Source organism: Trifolium pratense, linkage group LG1, assembly GCF_020283565.1.
Source record: "Trifolium pratense cultivar HEN17-A07 linkage group LG1, ARS_RC_1.1, whole genome shotgun sequence".
NCBI classification, from domain to species: domain Eukaryota; kingdom Viridiplantae; phylum Streptophyta; class Magnoliopsida; order Fabales; family Fabaceae; genus Trifolium; species Trifolium pratense.
This window is the reverse complement of record NC_060059.1, coordinates 17,861,019-17,883,573: the sequence shown is the minus strand read 5'-3', so window position 1 is coordinate 17,883,573 and position 22,555 is coordinate 17,861,019. Positions and strand designations below refer to the sequence as shown.

Here is a 22,555-nt window from a genome sequence, read left to right as displayed (position 1 = left end):
CATATATATTATTATATAGCCATCAAGGTATGAAAGGTGATTATATTTTAATAAATTAATTGATTCAAACATATATCTTACATGACGAACTTGCAAATACTATAATGTCCAAGTTAATATCTGCGTGAAGTGAATGTTTAAGAGTAAAAATGATAATATCTGGTCCTTCTATATGAGAAGAGTATATATATAGAGTCTCCAACGAATCTGTTGTCATTGCCGTAAGTGTGAGAACGAATCTGTTGTCATTGCCATTAGGGGCGGTCAGAATAACGGCCTAAAAAACCATAATTGGTAGTAAATGTCAATCATTCTGGTATCGACCATTACATAAGTGTTGACTTTTGTAGCTATTGAGTAGAGTAGTACTGTGATATTGGGCCAACATATTTTTGGGCCAAGCTCGATGCCTATGTGGGCCGAGTTTGACGCTGAGTTGGGCTTAGGCCCAGTCGAGAACACACACATTATAAAATTAAATATCACTCAACCTAGTTGGGATACACATGTCTAAGAGATATTTTTGGGAGTTAAGACGTGGTTTCAACTGATTATTGTTATTATAGGAGAAGCAACGAGTTCGTTAGCGGCTATTGACGGTCATGTTTGGCGCACACGATATAATAGAGACAAGACAGAATATAAAGCAAAATAATGATAGGATATAATATAAACAAGATATTAGTATTCACGATAAGCACGATGCACCACTACTTCCCACTCTAAATCCATTAATAGACAAATTCTCCCAACTAAGGATCTACAAAGAGCACTTCCCTTCTTCCTATCTTTCAGCACCTGAACAACCACAATAGATCCACGTTCAACTCTACCTTTGTAAAGCTCAACCTTCTAACTGTTGTCGCGGATGGCTGGAAAACTAATAACCGGAGGCGTGTAATCACTGAACTAAGGAATTATCCGCAAGATATTGCGCAACTCCCCCAGAATACAACCGGTTCTTCTCGACGATAAACATGCCGAGGCTATCAAGACACGAGAATATCAACAAGGTTGGTAACTCAGACACTTCACATAATGAAAAAGGCTAAAGATTGAAACTTATAATAATATACAATATTTTTATCAAAACCTTTTGTTTTCACGATCAATATAATATTGAATATATCACACATGAAAAACCACCCTCTCATTCTGATGTTGTTTTTTTTTTTCTTATAAGCAATTAACTAAAAAGATTTTTCGTTGCAAAACCACAAATGCTAATAATTAGGATTGTGTAACCGTCCAATAGCAAGTAAATAGGTACAATTAGTTTGAGTTAAAATAGCAATAAAAGAAAAACATGTGAAAATAAGTTGCATTGCCCCATTAATTTTTAATCATTTAAAATAGAGTTCCTCAAATAAAAATTAATTAATTGAATCACAATAAAATGCAAAATATTTTACTTTTGAAATATCCAAAATATCCAACAATCCCCCACATATTTCAAAAGTTTAAATTAAAGAATGACAAATTAAAATTGTTTTAAAACATTGGCTGAGTTACTTTTGAGTGTGACGCATCAAACTGGTGTAGCAAGCTATATGAACCAGTGCTAGAATGATAGACTTAACACATAGTGAAATTGGTGTAGCAAGCTATATGAACCAAAGACACTTGACGTATGCTAGCGGTCTACCACCCGCATCACACCCCCACAATTCTCGTGTTACGCGGTGTTGCGCATTTAGGCCGTGCGCGTGTCTGGTTTTCATGAGTGCTCTAGAGACCCGCCACAGTCTCATGCAAGCGGCCCCACCTGACACTCATATAGGTGATTCCATCTAGCGTATGCTACAACCATACACCACCCACAAGGGCTTATGGTAATCATTAAAAGCCTTAAGCTTACCCCTCAAATTAATTTTAATTTAGCACTTCTCATAGCCATTATCATAACACATAGGAAATAGACAAAATTTTAGTGCTAACATAACTAACAAGTAACTTGTTTTTACCCATATGAACCTTCTTCATGGGATCTCCAATCACAAAGGTTGGGTTCCCATTACTTGTCGTTTTTCAGTGGCATAGTCCATTCCTATCAATTTTCTTCCCAGGGGTTAAGTCAACGGATCCGATCAATTCACTAATATTGACTAAGACGTCTCAAAGTCAATTAATCTCATAATTTCACAAGTTTATAAAATAAACTCGGTTTTCACAATAAGTTTATACAAGTCTACTTAGATGGCTACTAAGCGACAACTTATTCATCAATAAAATAAATCTACTTATAGATTTATCCCATTGGCTCTTATTCAATTAACATCATCATTGTATATTTGTATCATACAATGGATCACCACACTAAATAATATCTCATATATCCTATTATAGATTTGTTATACAAGTCTACTTAGAATATTTTCTAAGTGACACCCCCACATTGAATAAATGTGACCTCATTTGTGGATCTATCACACATGCTTACTTGAATAATTTTCAAGTGATAAAGACTCTCACAATAGAGAAATAAATCTCAAATATATATTTTTACATAAACAAATCTCATGATATATCATTGTATTGTTCTAATACAATGACTAATCCACACTATAACATATAATCTTTTATGATATATCTCGAAAATCTTTACTCAAGTATCTTTAGCTAGGATCATAAGGGATACTCAATATTTTAATTCCAAGATAGTTGAACTTTCTAAAAATTTATCAACATAATTATAGCTGTCACATCCTTATAATCTTGCGCTACAATTCATACTTGATCCTCTTGTACTTTAATTCACATGAGGTTAGAAGCTTCACTTTCCTTTACATAAGTGTTAGTATCATAAGTCATAACATATATAGTCAATAAAACTATATCACAAACAAAATGCACCAGTAAAGGGAATTTCAATACAACACGGATCAAATATCATAAACTCAATGCATATACCAAATGATTTTCAAATATATGTATTCAAATTTTCACAATTTAATCAATACTGATATAATTAAGCCCTCAAAATAAATTTAATACCAAATGATGTTGACACCTTTCAAATTAAGACGATCCTCCTAATAACTCAAATTAAATAAGCTAATTTGATTCATACCAAAACAATTGAATAGTTCATCATGTCATGCTCAAACGCAAGTCTATATCATATTTGCATATAATTAGTTCATCATGTCATGCTCAAACACATTCTCAAAAAACACTCAACTTTGGTAAATGACAATTATCCTAATCCTAATAGTCACAAGTATTCTCCTTTTCCACAATTATATATACCACACATAGAGATAATGGCCTTTCACGAAGCAATTACTGCACTTATTCTACTCACTAATTGACCTCAAAAAAATTACGAAATAAACTACTATTCTTCATTAGAAAAATTGAATTTCATTTGCACAAAAAGAATAAATTAAACTTCACATGTATCGTAACCCCTCCAAGTTTGTTTCGTACAAACATGACTAAAATATATTATTCATACCTTCAAAATCCCTTTCTTTCTTTCTATTTTATTTTTATAACTACCATTATCTTCATAAAATCACATTGCAAAATAGTTTATCTATACAATTCCTTCAATAATAACAATTATGAAATACACATGTTCAACTAATAAATAGGTTATCACCGACCAATAAATAAAAACATTAATTTCATAATTCAATTTAGCATTTCACAATCCTAAAACATAAGTTAGGTTTTCATCAAAACATTTTCAAAGGCTTGATACTCTTAACAATTAATATTAATTTCTTTAGCTAAAATAGATATATCCATGCCAACATATATAAAACAATTACACCAAAAATAGTTAAGAGAGACTTACCTGGCTCCTAGCAAGCAAAGAAGGCATGCCCCCACATTCTAAGGTCATACAAAACTGATTCCTTTAGTAGGTAAACATATCGCAATAATAAACCACTAGGTTCCTATAGTAGCCAAGCCAACAATATTTCCTCCTAACGTTGGTTCTGTGCGCTTCATCCGAGAGACATTAGAGCAAAATCATCAACAAGTTCTTCAACCATGAATTGGAGTTGCCGGTAATTACAAAGAGAAGTGAAACCATCAACCATGTTGTCATCGTCAGAATCATCAGCCATAATTCCTTAGATTGTTGTCGCGGATGGCTGGAAAACTAATAACCGGAGGCGTGTAATCACTGAACTAAGGAATTATCCGCAAGATATTGCGCAACTCCCCCAGAATACAACCGGTTCTTCTCGACGATAAACATGCCGAGGCTATCAAGACACGAGAATATCAACAAGGTTGGTAACTCAGACACTTCACATAATGAAAAAGGCTAAAGATTGAAACTTATAATAATATACAATATTTTTATCAAAACCTTTTGTTTTCACGATCAATATAATATTGAATATATCACACATGAAAAACCACCCTCTCATTTTGATGTTGTTTTTTTTTTTTCTTATAAGCAATTAACTAAAAAGATTTTTCGTTGCAAAACCACAAATGCTAATAATTAGGATTGTGTAACCGTCCAATAGCAAGTAAATAGGTACAATTAGTTTGAGTTAAAATAGCAATAAAAGAAAAACATGTGAAAATAAGTTGCATTGCCCCATTAATTTTTAATCATTTAAAATAGAGTTCCTCAAATAAAAATTAATTAATTGAATCACAATAAAATGCAAAATATTTTACTTTTGAAATATCCAAAATATTTTACTTTTTACAAATATATTATGTTGTCTATTTTTTTTAATAATTTTACGGGCTATATTTATATTAATACGGGAACCTCTTTTTTTTGTTATATCTACGAGCCTTATATTTTTACTCCTATATTAATAAAGTTGTTTGTTTTTTTTTATTTATAATTTTACGAGTTATACTCATATATTTATACGGAGACATAATCTTTTGTGTGAATTATGCGGGACCTATATTTATCCTCTTATTAATAAGGTTTCCTGATCTTTAATAATTTATGTAGAACCTAAATTTATACTCATATTTAATACGGTGACCTAATTATTTTGATGATTGTTGCGAGACCTATATTTTTACTAGCATATTAATAAGATTGCTTATTTTTTAATAATTTTTACGGGACTATATTCATACTCATATATATATTTATTACAAGGACCTAAAAAAATAAGATACATGTGAAAATCTCATGTTACCCCTACTTAATAATTTGACACATCATCACTTTCATGAATATTTTGTGTCATATTTGAAAGTTAGTAAATAATTTCAATATTTTAAAAATTTTCTTGAGGTGGTTAATTCCATCTTAATATTTTACTCCTTCCGTTTTTTTATAAGTGTTCAGTTAGAATGATAACACTTAATTAATAAAGTGGATTTTTGCACATTATCTTCCTATTATACCCTCATCTTAATCCAAGAATAAATTCCTATTTTTTTGCACTTTTTCAAATAAATTTTTGTTTTCAATTTTTTACTATTTTTTTAGAGCTATATTTATAATCATATATTAATACGAGAACCTAATCTTTTGTGTGATTTTTGGGGACCTATGTGTTTTTTTTTTGTACACGGGGACCTATGTGTTTTACTCATATTAATAAGCTTGCCCATCTTTTATAATATTTGCGGGACCTATATTTATACTCATATATTTATATGGAAACTTTTTTGTTTGCGTGGTTTATACGGGACTTATACTTTTAATTATATATTAATTAAGTTGTTTGTAACAAAAATAAAATAAAAATTAAGTTGTCTATTTTTTTTTTTTTTTACAATTTTACAGGTTATACTCATATTTAATACGGTGACCTAATTATTTTTATGATTATTGTGAGACCTATATTTTCACATATGATTGCCTATTTTTTAATAATTTTTAGTGACTATATTTATACTCATATATTAATACATTGACATAAGTTTTTTGGTGATTTTTCCAAGACCTATGTTTTTACTAATATATTAATAAGATAGCCTATTTTTTTCATAATTTTTACATTATCATTATTTATATTCCTATATTAATATGGAGACCTAAGGTTTTTTGGTAATGATTTTACCATTGTTCTTTTTCGATTTTTTTACCAAATATTATATCCCTTCTATTTTTTTATATTTTAATCAACTTTCCAATAAATTTCATCTTACCAAATGAGGAGCGGCAACGCCGCGACTCCCGTGCGGACGCACGGGTGTCATGCTAGTTTTTTTTAAAGTAACAAAAGAAAAAGAAAGAAGGCACAAGCGTTTTGGTTTTTCTCTGTCTCGTTTGTCTCTGTCTCGTTCGTTCTCTTTCTCTAGCAAATAGCAATCGCCCATCACCAAACCAAACCGATCTAAGGCTCTCAAATCCGTCGCACCGCTCTCAGCCTCTCTCTCTCTCTCTCTCTCAGCGCAGACAGGTAAAGTAAGCAACCCTAAAACTGAGAAATTGCATAAAATACTTAGAAATTGGTATTCCCAATTATTATTCTATTGATTTGTCTAAATGGGTTGCCCCAAAGTTTGGAAATTTAGCTTAATAATGATCTGGGTGGTGTTTTATTATTCTGTGTATTTAGTCAAAATGTTCTGTGTATTTATGCGCAAAAGAAAATTGGGATGTTGTGATGTAGGAATTGTGCGCAAAAGAAAGTTGTAGTTTTAGCTAACTAAAATTGTATGTGCAAAATCTACTGCGCTTCTGCCTTGTCTTTTCCTCTTCCTTGTTTTGAGTTTTTAGTCTCCTGTGATAGTTCTTCTGGTGTAATTGTTTAGCTATGAGTAGTTTAGATGTAAGAAAAACACTGGTGGTTTTGTTTTGTGTGTGGTGGATGAAAGATTGGGATGTTGTTTGGAGGAGGTGATTGGTGGTTTTTTTGGTTTGTGATGATGATGATGATGATCGGTTGAGAGAAGGGCGCAGAATAACAGTTGTGTTATAGGGTTGATGTTTTTTCCTTGCAATTCTGCTTCTTTCTCAACTTTGGTTCTAAGTTCTCTCAATTTTTTCTCTCTGCAGAATTTTTAGTCTGCCTCCTTTTTTCTCTCAATCAGCCCCCTTTCATTCTCATTTTTTGGCTTTGATCTATATCAAGGAAATAAGGGTTTAATTGTATAATATGATGTCTTAATGCTGTCATTTAATATCTTAATTTTGCATCATTTAATTTTAGAGACGAGGAAAATGACCTGATTGTATAATAGGAGGTCTTAATGGTGTCATTTTTTGGCTTTAATTCATATGTGACTCATTTATATTATGACTCATGTTTTGCTGGTTTTTTCTTATTCGACTCATGCTAGCCAAAAAAAATTGCGTTAAAATTGTGCCCAGGCTCCAATATAATCCTGGCTCCGCCACTGGAGTGAGATATACCCTTGTATTGTTGTGTTAGTAGTTAGTTATATTGGTGTTTTTCAGTTTGTTTATGTGGAATCGGAGTGTGATATGTAGTTTCATATTGTTGATTGTATATTTCGTGCCGATTTATTTTTCATCAGTCTTTACTCTTTATCGATTTGTATTTGTGAAATCAGAGTGATATATGTATTCTCGTACTTTTCAATATAATTTTCTCGCAGATTTATATTATCTCAGTGTTTCTCATTTTCTAATTGTTTTGGTGGCATCTTTTTGGTCGGTGTAAACTAAGAGTTTCTCATTTTCTAATTGTTTTCATGGCATCTTTTTGATCGGTGTAAACCAAGACTTACCTGACAATCTTTATCGTCTCTAATTCCATTTGTGTTGAAAGCAGGTTTAACTGAAGATGTCGCCGAGGATTCTGGTGCTGTCTGTTTGTCATGATAAAAAATTTCAACATTTGGAGTTTCACATTGTGGATCTAGAGAACCAGAAAATTCATCGCAATGTCTCACCTCCTTTGTTTAGTACTTCTGGATTTACTAGGATGTTGAGTTTGTGTGAGTCGATCTATATTTTTGGTGGCTATAGTACTTCAGAAGATGTCGCTGATATTGACTCTTATGTATCCCAAAACCCCACGGATACCTTTTACATGGGCTCAGCTCATATGCGATTAGCCGCCAGTGACTCTGTAGGGGAGTGGTGCAAACATCCAAAGCCAATTTTCGGACACCTTTTTGCCAACAGTACTTGCCTCCATGGAAAGATTTACAACATGGGATTCCATGACCTTGATCCGCAGTTGTTTGATCCCACCTCTGATTCGTGGGAGAGTATAACTTTGCCTTCTGAATTACAAGGCTGCTTCCTGTCCATGTTTGCGATGCCAGACCCTTCTCACGATCGTATCATCCTTCACTTGGAAAGGGGCTCACTTCCATCACCTTCTATCTATGCTTACTATCCTAGCTCTGATGAATGGAAACTTATTGTTTCCGATTTTTCAGACTGGGATCCGGTCTCAGCAGTTGCTGATGGCGTGATCTACTTTAATTACTACAAATGTCACACTCTCGTTGCCGCTTATGATTTGAAAAGCCTCAAGTGGTTGGACGTGCATTTGTCAGATACTGTTGTTGATGGTTCTTATATACTAATTAACCGCTTTAAGGAATTGCTCTATTTAGGTGACAACTCCTTTTGCTTGTCCGTTCACTCGCTTCAAATCGCCAACTCAAACTCCATTCGAGTGTTTTTCGTCAAGTTTACAATTGAGCGGACAGATTCAGTCATTAATATCATTCCCCAGTCAGCCAGCCACTTTATCCTTCCACACACTTCCTACTTGCGTAACATGATCGCACTTTCTTAGGTACTTTTATTTCTTACTTAGCTTTTGTGATTGGTTTAGGTGTGCATACACACTGAAATTTTATCTTATTTTCTATTTAATTATGCACACTACATATCTTATTCTCTCTCTCTCACACACACACACACACACACACACGTAAATGGATTTGTTATGAGTACTATACATGTCTTGTTTGAGTGATGTCCTAACGTGTTCAACAAAATGCCTCTGACAGACCAACTAATGTAGTAACTAGACTAGTGTATGCCTTTGTTCTCTGTATTATCCTTTATCCTTACCCTGCTATCATGTATATAATCACTTGCAAATTATTGAAAAGACCATAATGTTAACTAAATACAAAACTCTGCACTAGGTGTGAAGGTATTAGAAACAGCATCAGTAGCCTCTTTAAGCCACTTGAAATTGTCCTTGTGTTATGACCTGGTATGATGCTTAGCAATCAGTACTGAATCTTTAACAATACCCTATAATATGTGGTCAATGTGAGGTGCTCTTTACCAGAGATAGCAAGGGACATTTCGCCTAGACATATGGGACATCCCAGCAATCTTAGAGATGACGAATATACCTCTTCCTCGACGGATGATATCTCATCTATGACATGTACTTCATTCACCTAGACAGCTATGTGTGCTTAGAACGCTAAGTTATCTGCTTAAGCATCGTCTAAAAAGTGTAAACACTATGAAGGAAATGAAACCCGCCAGTTCTGCTTAACACTTTTCATATACTGATATAATAAGCCCAGAATTTACTAAAAGCAGAAACCGAGAAATATGCTACCGGTGACTGCATCAGCTCACTTCAAACTATTGATACAATCTGCGGTCGTTATGTATTTTTTCAGTCTCATTTTAAGATTAAGGTCCATTGTCATTTTATTAAGGATAATGATATCTGACATAGTTATCATGTTTAGAACCTGAGAACAATGATTGTCGTGGTCGTGAAGATTTTCTTCATTTTAATTTGCTGCCCACAGATATGTTGTGATAAGAAATCCATACATTTTGCCCAAAGATCATCTGCATCTGCTGATGAATGATGTTTTTTATGAACTTTCATAAGTTTTATTAGGACATCTAAATGCCTTGGCCTTGAGAAAATTAGAACATGGCAGCTAGCCTGCATTCCTATAAAGCCTTTGTAATTAAAGTTGTAGTCCTGCATCAGTTGGCCATATATACCATGAGCAAGAAAACAATGCTTGATTATCCCATCACTTGGCCAGATATATCAGTAAAGCCTTCAAACTGCAACACTTGAATGTATCTGCATCAATGTGTTGCTGAGCTGGATATTATAATGTATTAATCATTTCTCAATAGATACACAGAATTCACCTAATGATTCTTATAGAAATCATTGTCAATAGTTTATGTCCCCTGCAAATAGAATATTTTTTGTGTGTTAGTTTTTAATCTTATTTATTTTGTTCTTTTCAATTATATTTTGAAATCTATTTAATATCATGTGTGATTATATTATTATACTTTTAATCTTATTGATTGATTACTTGTATTTTATTATAAATATATGATTGTTATAAAACAATTAGTATATTAATCGATGTTTACTATTTAATTTTTTTTTTTTTTGTATTTTTGTATTAATAATAGTAGTGTATATTACTGTTTTATCCTTTAATATTTTATTAAAGGATAATAAAACCTGTGTCATCTGTGCAAAATGTAAACAGTCTTAGTTATTATTAGTATATTATCACTTCTCTAGGCTATGTCAACAATTACTGCAAGTGCTGTAATAATAGTTTAGTTTCCAATTTTCCATATCCTTACTGCAAGTGCTGCTGCTGCTGTTCAGGATCTTGGATATGTTTGATTGTTTGCATGATTCTGCAGTAATTTTATTCTGAGGTATCTGCAGTAAGTAGGTCCCAGGCCATTTTATATCAGAGGTTTCTGGCTATAATTTGAAGTGGTTTATTCTGTGCATTTTATATGTTCTCAGTTTGTTTATCTTCATTCTGCAGAACTACTGAAACCAGGAAAGGAGCAGCAATTACGTTTGAGAACTCAGAACTCAACTCACGATGAAGATTGAAGAAGCAGAGTCCAGCAAGACAGCAAGTTTAATATTAGCCTGTGACTCTTTAGGCACTTTTTCTGTTGTTTTTAAACGTAAACTTAGCAAGCAACTCAAATTTTAATTTCCGGATGTTTTAAATTTGTGATTGTGAACTAGCTAAGTGTAGCTGGTCAGTGACTTGTGGTAAACATGAATTTTTAGGATGTTTTTCTGTGATTCTAGTGAATTTAATTAAATTAATAATCAAATTTTTTTTTTTAATATATATATATATATATAAAATAATTACACATGGACAAAAGGTAGACGGACAACAAGCTGCGCCGCTAATCCTTTTTGAATAGCAAAATCCAATCTTTGAAAAATTACATTCTTAGACCTAGGCGTCACAACATTACAATGTATGACCTTTTGAACTCTTTTCAAAAAGTTTACAGTCTCTGGTGCTAGAAATCCAAGTGTTGAAAGCAAACGGTATAAAAACGTGTTGATTGTCAGATCATGCTTTCGGTTCTCTTTCAAAATTGAATTTATTTCGGTTCGGTTTTTGGTAGCCTTTTTCCTAACATTTCGGTTTCAGTACTGATTAAAAGTTTGGTTTGATTCAGATTTTACCAAATGCTCTACTAGTTGGGATACACATGTCTAAGAGATATTTTTGGGAGTTAAGACGTGGTTTCAACTGATTATTGTTATTATAGGAGAAGCAACGAGTTCGTTAGCGGCTATTGACGGTCATGTTTGGCGCACACGATATAATAGAGACAAGACGGAATATAAAGCAAAATAATGATAGGATATAATATAAACAAGATATTAGTATTCACGATAAGCACGATGCACCACTACTTCCCACTCTAAATCCATTAATAGACAAATTCTCCCAACTAAGGATCTACAAAGAGCACTTCCCTTCTTCCTATCTTTCAGCACCTGAACAACCACAATAGATCCACGTTCAACTCTACCTTTGTAAAGCTCAACCTTCTAACAAGCTTCAAACCTTCAAACACTCCCCACAACTCCGCAACAAAGACACTACAATTCTCCAAAAACTTTGCAAAACCACGAAGCCACTCTCTATTAATAGTATCTTATATATATGTCTCAATCCATCAGTTCATATTTGTCTTCATCATAACAGTAATTTTTTTATAACATCACATTTCATAACATAGCAACAATTGGTTCTCTATATTGGTCACAATTTTTTGAAAGATTTCTCTATTTTGTGAATGGATTCCCTTAGCTCTTCCTGAACACTTGGTCTTGAAGGTGACAGAACAAAATCATTCCAAACAGAACCAGATTCCATTATTGGGCTAGGTTCCTGGTAAAGTTCACTGATGGAATCAGCTTCAGAATTCAAACTTGTTACATTTTGCAAGCTTTTGATGTTTTCAGGATCCACTAGTAGATTATGATCACCATCCTTCCACGCAATAAGCTGTTTTTTTTAATGAAAACCAAATTACCCTCTTTTAACTTTTTAAAACTAGTGATAAAGTTTTGTCAAAAAAAAAAAAAAAACTAGTGATAAAGTGTACAATTAATCACAAAAAAGGGAAAATGTTATTGTTTTACCTTTGGTGGAATCCCAACACCATTTGTGCTAAACAATCTTGCTTTATCAACAAGTTTGCAATATTTGGGAAATGCATTAGCAAATCTTTTGTGAGATTTCAACTGTGAATTCACCCTCACTGCTCTTCCTGTCATAATAGCTCTCCTGTAAAATTTCAATAGGAAATGTTAATTAAATCACAGCCAAAAAAAAATTCAATAGGCAATTTGTGAAGTAGCAATGAAGTCCCTTATAATTTAAATAAATTCAATCATTTTTTAGATTAATTAAATAATTGAGGTGTTTGGTCTAAAATATAGACCAGATACATTAGTTATTCAACAAACCTAAAATATCAACTGGATAGTTTTGAGTCCACGAGGATATGTACCTAATGCCTCTGATAACTGCAAGATAACCATCACAAACCACACCAACTAGCTCAAGTTTGTAAGGCTTTCGAGTGTTTTCTTCCCCATTAGAGTTTTCCGCTTCCTCATTTACTCGCTCCCAGTAGTTTTCATCAATTGATCCATCCTGATTTACTTTATACCCTACACCCATTCTATACTTATATTTGTGAACATTTCTTGCCATTTCAATAGTCTGCTCCACAAAAGGTTCCCATGAGAAGGTACCATCCAAGATCACATCTTTCCCTTCATTTAGAGCCGCCACTAGTACAGATGATGCAGCATCGGTCGAAGATTGATGAACCTGTTTTTATCTTGACAAGTTTAGAGCATACAACGATAATAGTAATAAACATCACACGATGTGGTTGACACAGAATAGATGCATACCAATTCAGCAGTTGGAAGCATGTCATCATGGTGACCCCTAGAGTTAAGGGCTTTATATATCACATCTGTCATCTTAAAAGCATCTGAATCAACAACCACTGCTTTTGAAGATGCTGCTAACCAAAATGATCTGCCAAAGCAATGAAAAATCATTACAATGTTGCTACATCTGCAATGTACTACAAACTAGGCATGCATTATTCTTTTAATAATCCTATTTGTGAGACTTGCGCATATACGATGGATCCTATTTAGGACACAAACAAGAAATTTCTACCGTATAAAAGGAAAGAATGATAGATGTGCGGGAGTAGAATTAGGACGAATGATAATTACTCTTGAAGAATGTCTTTAAGAACTGTACTCTTTCCAGCTCCAGCGCCACCACCCATGAACAACAGCACTGGACTCCTCTTATTGATGTCCATGGGAATCATGACTTCTTTAGATTGTAAGAAACCGCCATTGATAATTTTAAACTCTTCTACCAAAGTGGAGAACACCCTTGTCACCTTCAGATTCTTGGTTACTCTTTCAAACCTTTGTTTCCTGTGAATATATACCACATTTACATAGTGTCACCCCCTTCTAGTGTCTAACTCTAATATAAAAGTTTTGAACCTGAATTATTTGAATGAATCATAAAAAAGAAATAAATTTTTATAAATTAAATAGTTAGTTAGTTAGTTACCTTGTAGCTGCCAATAGAAATTCCTTCAGCTTTGTTTTGTGCTCAGACTCGTCAACATTCATTAGCTATAATTTTTCCCAAGGAAAGAGATACTCAACGATAATGACAATTTAGTTCTTAACATACTTTCAGAAGGACTAATATGAATAAAATTTGACAGAGTTAGCGACCTTTTTGAAAATATTCATAAAGTTTGGGTCATATTTGAGAGCATGCTACAAAGTCAGGGATCAATTTGGTGGTTTACTCATTACTCAATAGCAAATAAAAATATTAACTAGAACATAAAAAAATTTAATGAATAAAGAATGAACCTGACTAATAACAAATGGAGCTTGTTTCCAGTGAAATGCAAGATAACTGAGAATGCATTTCTCAAACTCGTCAACCAATTTCACATATAGAGATTCAGAGTCCTTCTCATTGGCAAGATATTCAAAGATGCTTTGGTCACACCCTTTGGATTTTTGTAGATATTCTTGGGCCAGCAGGCATAACTTTGGGACCTCACTTGCATCTTCAAATCCTATTTGCCTAGCTGCAAAACATACACCACAAGCCAATGTAAAATTATGAATTTAATCAAATGTTCAGCATTTAAGCTGCATAACTTATCTTTCTGATTTTCCAGCATATGCAAGGGGTGGCTGAGATTTGAACCACAGACTCCCGACTTACTCATCTTAAAGGTTAAATTCTAGTACTATTTGGCCAAAAAATCTTTTTTTTTTTCCTTCAATTTTGTTTTTTTAAGGAAAAAGAAAATTTATAAGCCAACACAAAAGCCCAAATACAAAATGACTTGGTTTACAATAGAAGAGGGAGGCTCAGAAAACCAGTCCCAATTACCCATTCTACTAATAAAAGACAGAAGAAAATTCAAGAGAAAGTAAAACCTGATTACCATGTTTAGCTATACTACCCCAATACGATCTAAGAAATTTGTCATTATAGCATTGTTTATTTAGTTTTTTCTTTTAAAGAATATATGTAAATATGCACTAATCAATTTCATTTTTAATAAAAAGGAAGAGCAAAAGTTCCTATGAGCTTAACTCGATTGGTAGGAACATTGCATTATATATGTAAGGATGGAAGTTCGAACCTTGGACACCCCAGTTATTCATCTTAAAGGTGACATTTCTAACTAATAGGCTACTGGACAAAAGTTCGTAATTTTGTTGATTTTCAAAAGTTTGAGTTAAATGATGAAGTCCAAAAAAATAATAATAAGAGTTTGAGTTAAATGATAAAATTTTGTACTTAGTTAATGAACCTAGGTTTGTATTTATAAATACAAAATGTTGTTGATTTATATAATTTTTTGAGCATGTTATGTTTTTTTAAAATCCAGTCTCAAAATTACTCTTTTTTGCAGAAGCCTCAAAGTTACTTTTTTTTATACATTTAAAACCTCAGATTCTTTTTTATTAAGTAATCGAGTGGCTAGAAATTCCACTCTTAAGGTGGATAAATGGGATGACCGGAATTCGAACTTCGACCCAAGGTTTTAAATTGCGGATGCGAACGGCAGCACAATCGCATCAAACCGCAATTGCGGTGTGAACTTAAATCACACGCGTTGCCGCAACGAAACTGCAATGCAACAACGTTTTCTGCAACGCAATGGACCGCAACAGGTAGAAAATTAGAATCTTGATGAACATTTGAAGAAAAGAAGAAGATGAAACACACTTAATCACTGAAATTTCACTCATGTTGTTTTGGCCTAGGTGTCTATGTTGTGTTTGGTTTCTGCAATGAGTGTGGTTAATTTGCCATTGTGTTAGAGAGAACTATAAAATAAAAGATATATAATAAATTACAATAATTATAGTTTTTATTCGGTGTTTATGCGGATAGAAAATTATTTCACACCGCAACTGCCGCAAACTGCGTCGCAGCGACCAAAATGGCCGCAACATGCAATCGCAACCGCATTCGCGACCGCAACCTCAATTTAAAACCTTACTCTGGCCCCCTGTGTATATATAATGTAATGTCTCTACAAACTGATGTAAGCACGGGACTATTAAATTTAACTCTTAAATCTAAATTTTTTTTAACAAATTTTTTTTTTAATATTACCAAAACCATTACTTTTTAATACGAGAATTTAGAAGCCAAAAATTTGTGGCCCTGAATGAAGTTGAACAAAATCAGATGTGATAATTTCGTTAAAGTTAACGCATTGTAAGTTTGACGAATCTAAATAAGCATTTAGTTCAGTGGTGATTGGCGCTGAACTTGATAGGAAGGATCGTGGTTCGATCCCCACAACTGCGATCAGGAGGAGTCTGGAACCATTTAATGCCAGAACTGACCCCAAACCAGATTCGGTGAAAAATAAAAAAAATAAATAAGCAGTTAACAACTTAGCATAACAATTAACAACTGTGTTTGTGTTGTAAACAATATTTGTGTTTTTTTAAAGATATTTATTTGTGCGTATTTGACTCTTTTTGTCTGAAAGAATGTATCTGTTGCAAAAGGAATATACACTTGTCTTACTCCTCTAAAACAAGCATTTCACTTTAAAATATAAAATAAATACCGTAATATTAACCGTTAATTAATAAATTAAAAAAAAATATTATTGGTGCATCCTAACAAATCATAAAATTGTTACAAAACTCTTAATTTTTTCATTTTATACTTTACTAATTTTAGAGATCTAAATCTGCTTAAATTATAAAATGAAAGAACATACATACCAACATAATGGGAGAATTTTTCTATCTTTTCCAAACGACCAGATTCTGTTCTCTCAATTCTGGGAATGAGTTTGTCATCTACTACAACCTTTGACACTTGTCGCCGGTAATGCGAGAGGGTAGCGGCGGCAATCAATAGAGCATGTGTGAGGTGGAAGCTGGTTTTACCTGTATCTGAAAAATTAAACAGTATAATTACAAACCTAAGATATGCTTGATTAATTCATGAACAAAATTGAACATATGATTATTTTATGTAATGTGAATGAAGAATTAAAAATTAATACCTTGTTCTTGCTCCATCTTGTTAGAGATTCACAGTTACAAAATTGAATAGAGAAACAAGATAAAATTGTCTGTTAGTACATGATATAAGTATGAGTGTATAGTGGTTGATTATTAAAAAACAAAAAAACAAAATATAATATAATATGAGTGGACCTTAGCCAACCAACTTTTCTACATTTTAAAAAATGTTTTAATTGCCACGTTTCTCTCACTGTCATATTTTATCTGATCTATGCTTTTCTATTAGAAGGTGGTCTATCCATTTCTAGAAATATTCTACCACTTCTTAATTGCATGTAAATAACTTATTGTAGAAACACCAACACATGCAAATTTGTAACAAATTGAAAAGAACAAAGATTTTCTAAAAGAGAATAACACACAAAAAGAGTTCGTTTCAATTTGTTTACCATTGTTTTTTTTTAAACAAGCGTTAGTTTAAATTTAAATATGTGACGAATCAACTAGTAAATCCTATAACATATTTATGTGTTAATTGCAGAAAAGTATGAATATTCATCATTGCTTATGAATTTGATTGAAAAATCTTAAAGTATAAGAGTTGTTTCTTCGACGAAGTCTAAATAAGAACTAAAAGAAAAAGGATTTGAAATGTAAAGTTAAAAGAAAGTTAATGATTGACTCTTTGCAAGTGTACAAACTTCGTTAATTGAGTAATAAAAATATATTGATCCTCAGGGATTGCGTTGATCAATCAAAGTGATTGTGTCTATGAACATATTAAATTAAAACACATTTTTGGGGGTTTGTTTGAGTAATTGGTTTCTAAGAAAACGTTTGGAATTCAAATGGTAAACGAGTGAGGTTGGATCATCGGAACTACCTAAACTATAACAATCGCATGCAATCAATCATGTATTGGCAAGAAATAAAGATACACAGTTTCATGTATTGGCCTTTGGTATTCGTTTCTCTCTTTAGCACGAATATGTTCAATACTTTAAGGATTTTATGTATGTGAATTTGTGATCCTGATTTCGAACACATAAATCACATATATATATATATATATATATATATATTAAGAAGTTTCACATCGGTTGCGATATGGTCTAACTAAATGTTTATAAAGAAGAGACAATCCTCACCTTACAAGCCAGTTTTGTAGGGTTGAGTTAGGTCCAACTCTCAATTCTAAGATGGTATTATAGCCTATCCACGATTCGCTGGGCCACTTCGTCGGGTCGCCTGCAATCATGTTTCTGATCGAGCCCTCCACCTTTCATATCTGCGCCTCAAGCCCAGAGCACTTGGCGCGAGGGGGTGTGTTAAGAAGTCTCACATAGGTTGCGATATAGTCTGACTAAGTGTTTATAAAGAAGATGCAATCCTCACCTTACAAGTCTGCTCTTAACGTCCTAAACTATAGCTTCGACACGTGTTTTGCTATGCGTCCTTGATTTTGAATAAATATCTTGCAGCGTTGGCCAATGCGTATACATACTGTCGAGTCGAATGACCCTAGAATCTTTGAAAACATTCTACGTTCACAAAGCCTATTGAAGCACACAGGGGAAAAATGAGAATATCCTACGAAACATAGATGCTGCTTTCGACCTATGTTTGTTGTGTCGAATGACTTTTCGACAACTATATAGTAACATTTCCACAATGATCAAACTCATCAGATAATGTCTTCTCTCTTGCCTTCTCAACTTTGAATTTGCAAAATACTCAATATTCTTGAAACCATTTGGAGGATTCATATATCACACATTCTTTCATTAAATGCATTATGTCGAAAATGCAGGATATTTAACAACAATTAATTTTGATTATATGGTTAATTAATATGTATCCCTCTCTCATCTCTCACGATAAAAATTAGACTCATCATAACAAATTTCTATTGGTGTATTGGTCAAAGTGTCAACATATATATAGTAACTAGGGTCTGTTTGGTAAAAATAAGCTATAAGCTAGCTGATAGCTGATAAGCTAGCTGATAGCTGAAAAGCTAGCTTATAGCTGATAGCTGAAAAGCTAGCTTATTGAAATTAAAATGTTTGGTAAAATTAGCTTTTAAAGTGGTTATTAAATATAAAATTACATAATTGATAGTGGGTAGTTTATTTTTTAGAGTGAGTAGTTATTAAATTAAAGGGTAAAAATAGAATAAAGTGTAAAAAGCTATAAGCTATAAGCTCAAATGCTACTTGAAATAGCATCTGAAAAAAAGCTATAAGCTAGTACAAAAAGCTTGTTACCAAACACCTCTAATTTTTTGAAACAAGCTTATAAGCTCATATAATAAGCTATAAGCTAGCTTATTTGTGTTACCAAACAGAGCCTAGTATGACATCTTAGGGTGATAATTTTTTATTCCCTTTTTCACTATCTAAAATATTTCACATCCTTATCCTCTATTTTGGAGATTATTCTTTCCTCACTCCCATTCTCGCATATCTTTACAATTCTCGCGGGAATCCATCAATATATTAAAAAATATCAAACTTTTTATTGTATTTAATCAAACTTACCGTAAAAAATATTATAAGTTTAATCATAAAACAAATAAAAAATTAAGACATTATTGTGAGTCTTGTAAATTTTAGTCAATTATCCCTTGCGACGTGTATACTGATCAAATAGCTCATGTGATGTGGCGCCACATTGGCAGTTGTCACATATGTATTTAATTGTCACGTCATCACAATAGATGGAGTAAACAGAGCATGAGGTATTCAATAGGCGTCTCACAAATTCAAGGGTGTACTGTATTTGACAATTTTCAAATTTAAGGGTGTATTTGATGAATTATAAAATTTAAGGGGTATTTGACATTTCACTTAATTATTATTGATGTCTATGTGTCAATCTCTATATCGTGTGTCTGATGTTTGTGCTTGATAGGTTGCAATTTTCTGGTCTAGAAAGTTGTGAGTGCCATAAACATAATTTACATTTTTTAGTTGCAGAAGAAATTATGATAGTGCTTTAAGCTTGAAGCAGAACTAAAAATCTCAAAAAAGTGAAATCTTAAAATACCATTTATTCATAAATCATAACACCGATACAAAATGAAACAAAGTTGACAAATAGCCTTATTCTAGTTGCATTTGTTATCATACTGTGATCAACAATAATGCATGACTCATGGCTGCATTGCATCCCATAAGGGTAGGTAGATAAACTGAATTTTGATCTCACACTCAAATGAAAGGACCATACATAAATATGAAAATACAATAATTGAACATAGTGCATAGCTCACCAATGCTATATATAGCTAATGTGGCAACACTTATAGGTAATAAACACTTCCATTGTGCGATTACAATCTGGACACTCGATAAAATCAGGAATTTTTCCAGCAACATTATGAATCTCAAGGTGAGAGCAAATACGAACGGTTTTAGCAACCTTATTATGATGTTCTTTAAATGAATCTTCAAATCCCTTCTTGCTCACCTCGCCTATCCATTTTCCAGACTCTTTCACTGTCATCAAAACTGTTTTCCCATGGCCAACATAATTAAGCCACAACAGACCCTTTGGTTATAATGGCCCACCCTTCCTCATTCTTGTAAGAAAGCAATTTCTCAACATGTTGTGTTATAGTGTTTGTTTTATCATGCATCTTGCTCACAAACAAACTCTCTACCTTGTTCCAAAATTTGCTTACCACATTTGACTTATCATTCCCCAAGGAGACCAACTCAATTCTAGTATTTGTCTGCTTAATACTGGTATCATTTGCTACTTTACTAGCAGACTCGGTGAATTGTTCGATCCATGTCGCATTTGTACCTCCATAAATGATCACACATTTTTCCTCCTCCTTCATTTTTCAAAGTGAACATAAATTTTCTTTAGTCATAATATTCATTTTCTTAATTTAAATAGATAAACTTGTACAAGTAAGTAACCCACAAAGTAAGTAAGTTTAATAGATTGATTCTTGTGGGGCATCTTTGTTAAAGATGAACACTTTGAAGTTTGAACACTTCCATGACTTCTGTCGGGCTTTGAAAAAGATTCTTGAGTGTCTTCTTATACTCTGCTTCACCTAAGAATTCAAATTATTTCCTTTAAAAGGGAGGAACATATACTTATATTTGGGTTTGATAAAACAAAAACATAAAAATTTAACATAATGGTTTGTGATCGATTCACTGTGTTACCAATAAGTAGAGTGCATCAAAATTAATCTCAATGTAATAAAATTTTATGGTAAGCTAATTACCAATAAGTATATTGCACTGTGTCACATGGTTCCTCAATTTGCTGATTATGATGTTAATCTTTTCACCAAATTGAGACAAGTTCTGCCTCTTATCCCTGAAAATAAACATCAATTCCTCAATTTGCTGATTATATATGATATTTTTTTTTAATAAGCTAAATTAGCTCACCCAAATTGGTACCAGAGAAAATCGAACCTGAGACCTTAAAGAGGAGCACACTTTCAGGTCCCAAGTCAATAGCATCAGACCAACCCAAGTGGGTTGATTATATATGATGTTAATACTTAATACTCTTTGCACTTATCAATGTATGTACCTAACTTAATTCAAAATAATACACTAAAACTTACGAATCGGTAGTGAGACATTCAATCTGAGTAACAATTGCAACAATGGTGATGATGATAACCCAAAAGACATAAACCGGGAATTGTTCCAACGCTAGTCCATTGAAGCCATGGAGTGAGTTGAGTCTTTCCAACTCAATGATGATATCAATCACTTGCAAAGTTGTCTTGATCAGATTGTTGAGTTCCAAAATTGCATTGTGGTGTTTTTTCAGTGCTTCAAGATTGGTGAGTTGAGGCACTCTCTTCAATATGGCCAATGATTTGGCAAGTGGTTCAGTTGGTTGAAACTTTGATAGTATCCAGAATTCTCCATATTCAATAGCAAATGCAGAAAGAGTAAGCACTCCTTTTGCAGTCCATGAATAGTTTGATAGCTTTTTCAGGATTTCTAGTGTTGTTTTGAAAGCAATTTCCTCACTTGGATCCTTGCATGACATCTGCATGCCACCATCATATAGACGTCATGTGAGTCATTGTCCACGTCACGAACGTTTTTTCTACCACAAATATTTTTAATGGTATTACATGACTTCTTTAAAACATATCATATAATCGATTTATTAATCAAACATGGTTTAGTTTGGACCAATTTTTGATGGTATTACATGATTTATTAATCAAACATATCATATCATATAATCATACTACCAAAACTCCTCACCACTAGACCAATGTTAGTGGCTTCACGGTGCTTTGTTTTGATCAATGAGAGAAAAAAATAAATAAAGTTGAAATTTAAAGTTTATGTTCTTATAATGCTTTTTATTACTTGATTACTTTTAAATTGATTTATGATTCGTGATTTGAAACGAGAGTGAAATTTGTAAATGCCTGAGATTACATATTCTTGCCTTAATTATATGCTTATTCTTAATTTTAAATTTGCTAAGAGATTATGAATTATCTTAAGAATAAAGGTTTAATTGCTAAGAGATTATGATTAAACAATCTAGGAAATTGGTAACAACATCTTGAATGAATTCAATATTAGAATTAGACTAATAATATAGGGTTAGTACGCAAAGAATACTCATCCCTGATATTATTATTATTATTATTATTATTATATCAAATTTTAAGAAATTTTCGTTGTTATTTTAATTGCAATTGCAACCAATCAAACTGAAGTCTTTTGTTCAATCGAATAAAAATAACCGTTTTAAAGATATTACTTGCACGATTCAATACATACACTTACCGAAAACGCCATCAGGTT

The 22,555-nt window shown here is 32.7% G+C and overlaps 2 protein-coding genes and 1 pseudogene across 5 annotated transcripts; 1 reads left to right on the top strand and 2 right to left on the bottom strand.

Annotated features, from left to right (window-relative positions):
• Positions 1-642: 642 nt before the first annotated feature.
• Positions 643-16,986, bottom strand: LOC123902426 (calmodulin calcium-dependent NAD kinase-like). Of its 2 annotated transcripts, XR_006807575.1 has the most exons (10): positions 16,781-16,968; positions 16,494-16,667; positions 14,094-14,317; positions 13,780-13,844; positions 13,425-13,637; positions 13,089-13,218; positions 12,677-13,002; positions 12,306-12,450; positions 11,706-12,168; positions 643-849 (listed from the first exon to the last, which is right to left on the bottom strand). XR_006807575.1 is itself a non-coding variant. In XM_045952158.1 (9 exons), the coding sequence occupies exons 1-9, from the start codon at positions 16,794-16,796 to the stop codon at positions 11,923-11,925; spliced, it is 1,539 nt and encodes a 512-aa protein (XP_045808114.1). In that variant the 5' UTR covers positions 16,797-16,986; the 3' UTR covers positions 11,499-11,922. The 2 variants fall into 2 exon arrangements, 1 of the variants encoding a protein (XP_045808114.1); XM_045952158.1 differs by lacking the exon at positions 643-849 and having other exon boundaries at positions 11,499-12,168; positions 16,781-16,986.
• LOC123902427 lies at positions 6,170-10,982 on the top strand. Of its 3 annotated transcripts, XR_006807576.1 has the most exons (4): positions 6,170-6,347; positions 7,686-8,666; positions 10,497-10,549; positions 10,666-10,982. XR_006807576.1 is itself a non-coding variant. In XM_045952160.1 (3 exons), the coding sequence occupies exon 2, from the start codon at positions 7,698-7,700 to the stop codon at positions 8,664-8,666; it is 969 nt and encodes a 322-aa protein (XP_045808116.1). In that variant the 5' UTR covers positions 6,170-6,352; positions 7,686-7,697; the 3' UTR covers positions 10,666-10,982. The 3 variants fall into 3 exon arrangements, 2 of the variants coding, with proteins under 2 accessions (XP_045808116.1, XP_045808115.1); XM_045952160.1 differs by lacking the exon at positions 10,497-10,549 and having other exon boundaries at positions 6,170-6,352; XM_045952159.1 differs by lacking the exon at positions 10,497-10,549 and having other exon boundaries at positions 6,171-6,347.
• Positions 16,987-19,779: 2,793 nt separating the features above from the next.
• LOC123889503 lies at positions 19,780-22,549 on the bottom strand (annotated as a pseudogene).
• Positions 22,550-22,555: the final 6 nt, after the last annotated feature.